A 12472-nucleotide genomic window follows, 5' to 3' on the forward strand; every position below is an offset into this window, starting at 1 on the left:
GTCATGGAGGGTGAGGGGGAGGGACGCCTGTCAAATACTCACCTTCGGGCGTGGCAGCTTCTTCCCCTGTTCAGCGGTCGCTGGTACCGCTCATTAAAGTTATGAATATGGACTCCACTCCCACAGGGGTGGAGCCGCATATTCATTACTGTAATGAGTGGTGCCACGTGACCGCTCACTACAGGAAGAAGCTGCTGCTCCCGGAGACGTGGGACATGCAGTAACCACGCCAGGAGCGCTGGGAGCAGGTGAGTATGTCATATTCACCTTTCCACGTTCCACCGCTGCCCCATCTTCCGTGTCCTCTGCAGTGACTGTTCAGGTCAGAGGGCTTGATGACGTATTAGTGTGCGCACCGCTCTCTGCCTGAACAGTCAGTGCGTAGAGACGGGACGCTGAGGAGCAGCCAGCAGCGATGAGAAGTGAGTATGTCAATTTTTTTAATGCAGCAGCAGCATTACATGTGGCACTATGCTATATGGAGCGTCTGTGGGGCCATAAAGAACTGCATGGAGCATTATATGGAGCATCTATGGGGCCATAACTGTATGGAGCATTATATGGAGCATCTATGGGGCCATAACTGCATGAAGCATTATATGGGGCATCTATGGGGCCATAACTGCATGTAGTATTATATGGGGCATTATATGGGGCATCTATGGGGCCATAAAGAACTGCATGGAGCATTATATGGAGCCTCTATGGGGCCATAAAGAACTGCATGGAGCATTATATGGGGCATTTATGGGGCCATAAAGAACTGCATGGAGCATTATATGGGGCATCTATGGGGCCATAAAGAACTGAATGCAGCATTATATGGGGCATCTATGGGGCCATAAAGAACTGCATGGAGCATTATATGGGGCATCTATGGGGCCATAAAGAACTGAATGGAGCATTATATGGGGCATCTTATGGGGCCATAAAGAACTGTATGGAACATTATATGGGGCCTATTTTGTATGGAGCATTATTATATGGGGCACCTGATTCAATATGGATATTCAAAAACACAACCTACTGATGTCTCAATTAATTTTACTTTTATTGGTATCTATTTTTATTTTTGACATTTACCGGTAGCTGCTGCATTTTCCACCCTAGGCTTATACTCGAGTCAATAAGTTTTTCCAGTCTTTTGTTGCAAAATTAGGGGGGTCGGCTTATACTTGGGTCAGCTTATACTCGAGTATATATGGTAGTTAGAGACAGACATAGACATTCTGCTGCAAGTTCCTCTGAACTGACAGCGACAGTTTAAATTTTAAATTAGTGATGAAGCAGTGGATGTTTGGGTTCGGGTGGACATTTTAACCCCTTAGTGACCATCAGTACATTTTTCATTTTACTTACCTGCAATATAAGGGACTAGCATCCCCATACAGGTGACAATCCAGTAGCTGTCGGCTGTACACTATAGCTGACAACTTGCTGCATCAGCCATGATCAGTGTTGGTACCAACTATTGATGTTTAATCTCTTAAATGCTGTTGTCAATAATGACTACAGCATCTAGATGGTTAAGAGAATATGGGGGCTCCCTCTTTAACATGCTCGGTACCCTGAGATCTTGATTGTGTGGTCCTGATGTCTGCAATGGCAATTCATGACCAAATAGCGGCCTTAAAGTCTTTGAGCTACAGTGGCCTATTCAGACGATAGAAACAACTAGGTGGTAAAAAATACATTTCTTTATTGCTGTTATGTCACATTGCATTAATTCCTGAAAAGCATCTGAAGGGTTAATAAACTACCTGAAAGCAATTTTGAATACATTGACGGGCGCTCTTTTTAAAATGGTATCACTTTTGGGGGTTTCCATTTCAAAACTAAATTGGTCCCTAAAAAAATTGCTTTTGTAAATTTCCTTAAAAAAATTTAAAATAACTGCTACATTTTTAAACCTTCTAAAATGCTTACAAAATGAAACAAACTTTTAGAAATGATGCTGATGTAAAGCAAGCATGGGGACATTTTATGTATTAATGTTTTTGTCTGGTATGACTATCTGGGTTAGAGGGATAATCATTCACAGTTCAAAAAATGCAAATTTTTGGAAATTTTTCTAAAATTTCTGATACTTTTATAAATAAACGCAAAACATATCCACTTAAATATACAGTTGTTATACAGTACAATGTGTCACGAAAAAAAAAACAATCTCAAAATCACTGAGATATGTTGAAGCATTCCAGAGTTATTACCACATAAAGTGACATTGATCAGATTTCAAAGATTTAGCCCGGTCATTAAGGGGTTAAAAAGTTTGGTTAGGGACTCGAACTTGACCCCAAACTTCATTCAAGTCAATGCAGACCCCAATTTCTATTCTGTAAAATGGTCGGAGTAAGGTGCAAAAAAAAATACTAGTGATGTTCTGGGGTGTTTTTTGTTCATTTTTTATGATTCCATAATTTTTTCCTCAGAATTGAGTGACTCCATAATTTTTCCCCTATGCTTGGTTAAAAACAGTAACCATTACTGACTACCACATTTTTTGTTCTTGATTTCTTTTAGTGTTTCTTAAAGCCTGAAAGTTGCCATTTGAAATGACTTTAGTTTTGTGCCATGTCTGTGATCTGCTTTTTTTTTCTACAAAATTAAACAACTGAATGAACATCCTCCAAGGCCGGTGATAACATAATTTTTGCCTGGGGTTGTAGATGGCAGGAGGAAAAAAAAAAAAGGTTGCAAACCAGCTCACCTGCTAGGCATATGCTGTGGGGAAGCCCGGATACCGTGCAGTCATCACGTAGAACAATAAGAAAAAAAGGAAAAAATCCAGTTTCCAAAAATAACCAAATTTATGAATTTGGTTATTTTTGGAAGCTGGATTTTTTACTTTTTTCTTGTTGTAGATGGCAGAAGTGTAATAGGAGTAGGTAACCACTGTTTTTGTGTTTTGTTTTTTTATTGATTTTTTTGGTGGGTACTCTGAAAACAGCAGTGTAATAATCTGCAATTTGTGGGGTTGAAAGCAATGAGGAGAGCATCAAATAGATGTGTCCATGTTGCTGGTAGTGATGTAGATGCTACAGGGAGAAGAGAGGGCATGGTCGTTCTGTCTGCTATGCGCCCAAATGAAACACTTTCCTCTGCTGCAAGCAGGCAACTTGACGTTCTGCATAATTTTGTAGGCCCGAGTACCGCTGGATGAATGGTGAGGCCAGAACATGTGGAAGTGGTTTTAGATTGATTGGCTGAAAGTGCCTTCAGTGCCTTTGCTTTGTCTTCTACCCAGTCCCCTGCTGAAAGTGCAGATTTTGCACCTGCGGCCCATGGACATCTGTCTTCCATCTCACCCCCTTGCAAATCAGGCAAGCAGTCTGAGCCCTAAGTCATGCAGCAGTCACTTCAGCATTTTGATGACTCTACTGGCTGTGTTTTCATGGGCCATCCACCTGGCTCTGCCCCATATTTCAAAGAGATTGAGTGCACTGATGCTTAACAACTTGTTTTGTTCAAGGATAAATACGTGGGGGGGTAGTGCAAACAGTCAGCGGACCACCACAGAACATCTCTGATGCAGATGAAGAAACACAAATGCCAACTGCTGCAGATTTCTGCTATGTGCACACCAGCAAAAAAGGCAGGGGTGAAGACTTGGTGGAACATTATGTGGAGGATTAATTATTATAATTTCTTTCAGCACATCATTGATTCCATGGTGCTGTGCATAAAAAGTGGCTAAATACCAAACACACATATAAATTACAATGCACAAACTAATAGTGACAAGCAGTAAAGAGCGGAAAGGACCCTATTCGTGCAGCCATATATTCTACAGGATTATTGGGAAGGATATTGGTAGGTTCAGAGATTTCAGCAGTTCTGGTGTTGGTGAGGTAGTGTCAGGAAATATGACATAATGCCTTATTGTTCAATCGCACACTGAGCTCTGCTACATCTTTTGGTTTTGCAGACACACATTGCAGCTTTCATCCCCCTCACAACCCCTCCTTCTCTCTCTGCCTGCGTGTGTAATCATATACTCCTTCCCCCCTCCATCAGGAATATGTGTGTGTGATTCCCTCACCTCATTCCTCCTGCTTGCAGCTAGGGAAACTGAAAGTAAAAAGCTCTGAAGCACGTGTTTCCTTTGTCCTAGTACAGGGTTAATTTAGGATCAAAATATAATGATGCCGAAGAGCCATAGAAACACGAAACTTACCCTTTTGAATGGACACCAGCAGAACCATACTCAAGTGAACTTTCTAAGCTCAGGGACCAGCAGAATCCAAGTAGTGGATTACTGCTTAACCGAGGCACATAACCAAATCGTGTTTAGACTTAAATGAATGTCCATTTCATGCTGAGAAAAATGATAATTTTGTCTTCTTACTGTGGGCTTCTCTCCAGGAGTTATTGTTTAACTGAAGCACTTAGCCAAATTGTGTTTTGACTTAAATGAATGTCCATTTCATGCTGAGAAAAATGATAATTTTGTCTTCCTACTACGGGCTTCTCCCCAGGAGTTATGGCTCATAGCAGGATTTCATAACTTTCAAAATGGGGAGTATTCAGCCACCCAGTGAGGTAAGCACAGGAGGAGTGCCTTGGTTTTTGGAACAGGTATAAAACTCAGAGGTGGGATGAGGGGCAGTCTTTTGCCCAGGAAGCCTGCTACAGGAGGCTTTGCAACGAGCCTGATGCATTGTGATGTCACTCCCTTCCTCCCATGCCACATGGCAGCCATGACATGAGAGAACTGTAAGTGCTTTTCAACTTTATATTTTGTAATTAGTCTGTACATACTATAATTGTCTTATCTTTTAATATCGTTTTTATACTTTTTTTTACAAAGACTGCCTAATTTTTTGGGAGTAAAAGATATAATATTTACTAGACTCGTTTTCCTTGCTTTAAACGTACCCTAAGTCCTCCAACCTAAGTAATTGCTACTGATTGGGTTGGCTCCTGACTCGTTATTAATAGTAAGTAATAGGAGCTAGTGGCAGAGAAGCATTCTGAGCTTGTTGGGCAAAGTTGACTGTGATGGAAAGGGTTTTATAAGTTTATTGCCCGCCTATGATTGGGAATAGTTATATCGCTCTCACTGCTGCATGCTTGATAGCCAGTACATGTGCAGGCAGCCTTTATGGTGACTAATTATCCTTGGTGCAGTTTCCTGACTGACCTGAGGGTAAGGGGTGCCAGAGAGCTGGAAGTTCCCAACCAGAACTGGGAAGTGGGATATAATAAATCCCTGATGAAGAACTGGGGGGCAGCCAAACAGCTCCGGTTCATGACAGGTGGCAGCGGGGTCATTGCAGGCTATCAACTGTCCTTAACACAAGGGTTTTCAAGTTTGGCTTGAAATTTCTGTATGTACAAGATAATCGGACGTGCTGGCCACAGAAATCTACAGGATGGGTTCTACTCATGAGAGATATTGCAGACGATTGGATGAGAAACGTATGATTGTAGAGGAGAGAATGAGGTTTTGGGAGGACCAGAAGTTACGTGGTGGTAGATATTGGGAGATTAGTTCAGAGATATATGAGAGAGACAGATTGTATATGGCTTTGTAGGTCAGTGTTAGTAGCTTGAAGTGGATATGTTGTAGAATTGTAAGGCAATGAAGGGATTTACAGAGCGGTGAAGTAGAGAATTAGCAAGGACAGAAGTTAATTAGGCAGCAGAATTAAGGTCAGACTGGAGAGGTACGATGATGCGATGGGGGATTATGAGGTCCGAGACCACACATCGAGTCAAGGCCATCTGAGTAATGTGTGACATTCGGAGGAAGAGGTGGTGGTCATGCTGCTCCAGCTACATAGCAAAAGAGGGAGCAGGTTGCAAAAGCACCACGGGACGTTTCTAGCCAGTACGTCAGCTGCTACCACTGCACCGATGAACTGACCACACTAAAGCCAGTTCAAAGGAGCTCCCTGACAAGACAAAAGTGGTTTGCATGCACCACTGTCAGAGACTCAGAGACTGAAGAGAGTCATAAATGTTCTTAATCTGATCACTAACTGCATGATGATTGATGAGGCATCTGAATGCAAAGCACAAGCTGCAGTGGAGTACACATCTGAAAAACCAAGAAAGATCCTGACGAAGGATTTTCAATCCGAAACGCGTGTCGGGGTGTGCACATTATTAGGACCAGGTGGCACCTTAAAGGTACAGATCTCCAAGATATATGTTTTGCACACTGCAGTTTGCACATTGTTGCTATATGGAGTTTTTGGTTGCCAAATCATTTTTAGCCACTACTGCACAATGACAATATTAAGGATATATGTTTTTCTCCCGTTTACCCATATAGTAATTGGATCACTTGTCGATTTTTAAATTATGCACGTTTTCACATAATTGTTGGAGATCTTCAATATCCTCTTCTGGTGCCTCTTTGTTTCAATTGGGCCCTAATACATTGTTGATTTTATATATTCTTTGGTCCATCATTTATACCTATCTATTTTTATTACTTTTTGTCCTGATATGTGCACATAATTTATCTTTTAGTAAAACTGTTGTGAATAAACAAGATATATTTTAAACCTTATAATCTTGTCCGTAATTTTATGGTTTGCTCCATAGTTCTGGTGGTTAGTAGGTTTCTTTCTATTCTCAATGAAGATTTCACTTAAATAGGACCTGTTTGATAAATTGAACTAGACCAAAAGCTCCTCAAAAGCTAGACATCATGGCGCGATCCAAAGACATTCTGGAACAAATGTGAAACAGAGTATTTGAGATCTATCAGTCTGGAAAAGGAAATAATACCAGTTTGCCCAGTTAGACAATTGTCCACCTGATGAAGACGGTAATTCTGTTGAATCGCGTTGTGGTTTAACCCCATTCTGGTGTCAGAGTTTCCTTTCGGCGCTCCTTTGACCGAGTTTCACCCTTTTCCTATTTCTAAAGCTTTGGCACTCCAGCGAACTACAGTGAGAGCTAGTTTCCACAAATGGAGAAAACATGGAACAGTGGTAAATTTTACCAGGAGTGTCCAGCTGACCACAGTTACCCCACGAGTGCAGCAACAGCTCATTCAAGAGGTTACAAAAGACCCCACAACAACATCCAAAGACATGCAGGCCTCACTTGCCTCAGTTAAGGTTAGTGCTCATGACTCCAAGAAAAGAAAGAGACTGGGCAAAAATTGTCTGCATGGCAAAGTTCCAAGATGAAAACCGCTGCTGAGAAATAAGAACAAGGCTTGTCTCAGTTTTGCCCTAAAATATCTTTATGATCCCCAAGCCCTTTGGGAAAATGCTCTGTGACTTTTCGAGACAAAAAATGAACTTTTTGCATGGTGTATGTCCCATTACATGTGGTGTAGAAGTAGCACAGCATTTCAAGAAAGGAACTTTATATCAACAGTAAAAAATGGTAATGGTAGTGAGATGGACTGGGGCTGTTTTGCTGTTTCATGACCTGGAAGAGCTGCTGGGGTAAATGGAACCATGAATTCTGCTGTCTACCAAAAAATCTTGAAGAAGAATTTCCGGCCATCTGTTTGGGACCACTTAAGTTATGCAGCAGGGACCACTGAAGCACACTTAAGTTATACAGCAGGGCAATGAAGCAAAACACACCAGCAAATCCACCTCCGAATGGCATAAGAAAAATAAAATTAAGACTTTGAGTTGACTAGTCCTGACGTTAATCTGATTGAGAAGCTGTGGCATGACCTAAAAAAGCGATTCATGCTCAGAAACCCTCCAATGTGGCTGAATTACAACAATTTTGCAAAGATGAGTGGGCCAAAATTCCTACAGAGCATTGCAAAAGACTTATTTCCAGTTATCGCAAATGACTGATTGCTGTTGTTGCTGCTAAGAGTGGCGCAACCAGTTATAAGTTTTTTTACACAGGGCCCTGCAGCTTTGGATTTCCTTTTCCCTTATTAATAAAGACCTTCATTTAAAATTTTGTGTCTGCTTGTGCTATCTTTGTCTCATATTTAAATTTGTTTGGTGATTTGAAACAGTTAAGTGTGACAAAAAGTCACAATATTAGGAAATCAGGAAGGGGCAATCACTTTTTCACACAACTGTATCTCTCTAACTGCAAACTGGGTAAATGTTGTGGCCGCTAAGCCTGAGGAAGAAAGCATTTATTTCTGCCTTCCCGATCACCGCCTCATGCTGTGCTGAAAAAATGTGTTAAACAAAGTGTGATAAACAAAGCAAAGGTGTTGTAGTGAGTAAATTAGATAACATAACACCATAGAATAAAGAAATTGCTCTTAACATATATACAGCCTACCTATTAAAAGGAACCTGTCAGCAGATTTTGCCACTGTAAGATGTGGCCACTGCCTTTCAGGGCTTTTCTACAGCATTCCAGAATGCTGTAGATAAGCCCCTGGTCCGACCTGGAAGTGAAGAAAAATAAGTGATATTATACTCACCCAGTGGGGCGGTCCGATCCGAAGGGTGTTGCAGGTCCAGGTCCTGCACCTCCCATCTTCTTGCAACGCTGCCCTTCTGCTTCTTCATCGCTCCCCGGCATCAGCACTCCTGTGCAGGTGTACTTCTCTGCCCTGTTGATGGCAGAGTAAAGTACTGCAGTGCGCAGGTGCTGGGCCTCTCTGACCTTTCCTAGTGCCTTTCGCGACACCCATCTGACCGGACCACTCCCCCGGGTGAGTAAAATAAAACTTATTTTTCTTCACTCGCAGGTTGGACCAGGGGCTTATCTACAGCAGTAAAGAATGGTTTAGATAGGCCCTGAAAGGCGTGGGCTGGATCTTATAGCGGCCAAAACAGGTGACAGGTTCCCTTTAAAGTTTAACAAAAGAGAGATGCAAAGTATATTGAAACAACAAGGTGAAAATCCTTATATCAAAGATCACAAACTGGTTCCAAGCATCAATACAATTTCAGAACATCTAAATGAATCTATCACCAGCAGGAAACACCACTGGGGGACAGAATATAAAGCTGCGCCCAAAAGGCAAAGGTGGACAAATGAAAACATCTGTGTAAAGCTAGACAGACTGCAGCTGGAAAACAGAACCCAAACACTCAGAGAAAAGGTCTCCTGAGGCTTGGTAGAAAGTGAAGCAGACCACAAAACAAAAAATTCAAGGGATCAAATCCATCAGCAGGAAAGTTTCAACAATATGGTGGCAAAGTATGTGTCCACACATACTGATTGATGGGTCTGGCCTATTTAACTTCTGGGCAGGAGGTGTGATCACAGACAGGCACATGCGCATGTCCACAGCCAACATGTTCAAGCTCACATTCATTAAAATGAACCAGGTGTGGATTGCACCATTTTATTTAAATTAAGTACGACAACATCAACATAGCAGTGCGCACCCGCCGGTCATAGGGATAATGGGTTAGCCAGTGCATGCGCACTGCTATGTTGCCGTTGTAGTAGAATCCTTCAATGAGTCATGCTTTAATAAGTCAACATGCTTGCATCCCGCGATATCCAGTGACATTTGGTTGAAGACACTGTGTCTGCGAATTTGCATATACAGTGTCTTCAATAAAATGGCACCAAGATACCAGCCGCATCCCAGTCATTGGTACACTCCACCACAGTTTGTTTGTTCTATTTTCCATTCGCAATGTTTTGGGGCCTACTCAATTTAAAATTAAAAAATAAGAAAAAGAGGGTGTTTTATAGAGTACACCCACGCAGGCTATTTTGCAGAGTACCCTTCCAGAGGCTTTTTTCAGAGTACTCCAACAGAGACGCATGCAGAGTACCCACAAATGTTTTTATTGTACAGTATTCCCACAAACACTGTTGCAGAGTAGAAAAAAATGTTTTTACACACAGTACTCCCACAGACACAGGTGCAGAGCATAACTACTTTTTAAGCCCACAAATCATGCAGCGACGGAGTATAAATATTTTTAGTCACACTACTCGTACAGACACAGCAACAGAGTACACAGAGAGGCTTTTTGGCACAGCACACACAGGCTTTTTGTCAGAGTACACACAGAGGCTTTTAGCACAGTATTCTCACAGACAGGTTTGCAGAGTACACACAGCGGCTTTTAATGCAGTACTAGCACAGGTATGGGTTTCAGAGCACACCCAGTGTTCTTTTGCAGAGTACATTTTTTGCATGCTATTCCTGCACTAATAAGAGCAGAATGGTGGTGGCACTCCTGACCCAGCCTTCATACAGGCTGGCCAATCACAGCCATGACAATACTTGGCATGGCTTTGATGGCTCTGGAAGTGCCCACTGTCTAAAAGCATGATGATTGGCTGCGCTGCAGTTTTTGAACAAGCTTTATTAGACTGGCGAACCCAAACAGGAAACCGGATGCACAGTAAAAAGTCTGTGTTCGGAGTTCCTTACCGGACACTATGACTTTCCCATTCGAGTTCGCTCATCCATATCTATGATAAAAAAAGTTAAACTATAACTATGATTTACGGTAATTAGAACTTGCAGCAGAATGTCTGTGTATACCTTTAACCCCCCCTGATCTTTCTCTCTCTCTCATCTCCAACTGACATACCATGTCTCAGTAATGTGAAAGTCTGTCTCCTCTGAATACTAATTTTACAGATTTTACCTATGAAGTGAGAGTGAAAGTTAAATGCAGAAGAAGAAAAAAGCCGATTTCTCTGATAGGAAATATTACGAAGTTGCTTACTTTAATGTGTACTATTGATTTATGAAATAAAAAATTAAGACATCGGCTACTCTTTAAGTATACATCATCCCTATTCAGTGAGTTGTTCCCTATATTTGTGAAAAACAAAATAAATACATTTTTAGATTACCGCCACCCACAAATAATAAAGTTCTTACTCTGGAGTATCTTTTAAGAGATGTGTCAAATCCGCAGTTGAAATGCCAATCAACAACTGGTTGAAATATACTCTTCATTGTTTCATCGTTAAAAGCATCTATTGAAAGAACATTGAAATGACGAAGAAGGCCAGGGGTAACTCCATGTCTTCCACCAGCAGGAGGCTCCATGGCCACAACAATTGACGTATCCTCAATTTTGATCATGCTGGCGTCTTTCCTGCAAATGTAAAGGTAGTACACAGTTAAATTAGATTAGAACTATATTTCTTACATATAAATAATATTCAGACTTAATACTAAGGACTTTACAAGTCGTAATATTTTACAGAGGGCCAAGCTTTCAGGTCTTCAAAAGATAAACAGGGGATTAGATCTCACATGCTGTCAGATAGAGATGATAGACTGCCACCAACTGTGGTGAATAGGTTATATTCTAAATGAAATACGGCTTTCCTTTAAAAATGTGCTAGAAGTAAATCACTGTGATGGACATTCCCTGGAAGAGCAAACAGAAACACACAACAAAGAAAGTTTTTTTTTCCTCCTCTTTCTATCATCATCTTGGAAAGAACAGAATCTCCTAACAATAGCAGAAAATGGAACACAAAATGAATTTGAATGATATAGCATTTCGTATACTGAGCCTGTTGTCGTTTTTATGTTTCTTTCCCGCAGCAGGGGGTCATGCAAGCCTGAACAGTTCACTGAAAATTGTGAAATATAAAATGTATGTGCATTTTTAAGTACAGCAGGAATATTTCTAGCCGGATGTTTTCTATAAAAATCATTTTATTATAGGAACTCTGTATGCGGTCTGCATCATCACAATGTCATTAAGCCACTATAGTCAAAGCACAATTCTGCTGCTTTCATAGCTTTTACAGATTGATTTGTAGGAGGAAGAAATAGCCTTTAACAGTAACTCTTATGCTTCCAAATATCAAGTACATTTTATCCAAACACAATTCGGCATGACTAGGAAACTTAATTGAATGATGTTGCAACTTATTGAAACTTCACAGTATCAACGCGTATGCTGACTTTGCATGTAATACACCGTATTTCCAGAATTATAAGTTAAACAAGCATTTACTAGCATTTTCCATAGAGGAGAGGCACGCTATCACTTCTCTAAAAGCCACTTGTGGTCTGATTGGCAGCATTTCTACCGCCCTATTAGTATCAGAGTAGAATGTAATATTGTCACATTTTGTGATATTCAGTTAATTTTACATCACCTTCTTTCATTCCCATTGAAAGAAAATAAGGTAGCACTCATCCTATGCAGGAGTAGAGCCGTTCACAAGTACCGCTGTCTATATCAGCAGGCTTGCTGTGCCCAATAATATGCCTGGCCCTGGTACATTCTTTGAAATATAATAGCTTTTTGATTTGTCTGTAATTTACAGACATGCTAAGTTTGCAAAAGTGGACTTCATTGCCACATGTCAACTTTTAGTAAATCACTATCATGTCCTAAACCACAGGCGGTCTCCAGTCTGGTCTCCAATAGGTAATTCTTGTAGTCCGTTCCAGAAAAGGCGATTTCTTTTTAATACATATAAAATGCTGTATACTACCTCGTTCTAAAAAAGGGTTTGTTTGGCTTCCACGTATCTTATCACGATGGCTTGCACTTCATATTACTTAAAAGTGTTTTTCTAGATCATTAAATAATTGTAAAAGCCTTAAAATGTGTTTATGAATAAGCAA

General features: G+C 40.9%; 1 protein-coding gene across 1 annotated transcript in view; it reads right to left on the reverse strand.

Moving 5' to 3' along the window:
• Nucleotides 1-12472, reverse strand: part of LOC138674484 (dynein axonemal heavy chain 3-like) — a 3367401-nt gene that overhangs the window by 1199087 nt on the left and 2155842 nt on the right. Inside the window, 1 exon segment of the mRNA XM_069762320.1 lies at nt 10757-10976. Coding sequence (XP_069618421.1) covers nt 10757-10976 — 220 coding nt within the window.

This window comes from Ranitomeya imitator, chromosome 4 (assembly GCF_032444005.1).
Source record: "Ranitomeya imitator isolate aRanImi1 chromosome 4, aRanImi1.pri, whole genome shotgun sequence".
NCBI lineage: Eukaryota > Metazoa > Chordata > Amphibia > Anura > Dendrobatidae > Ranitomeya > Ranitomeya imitator.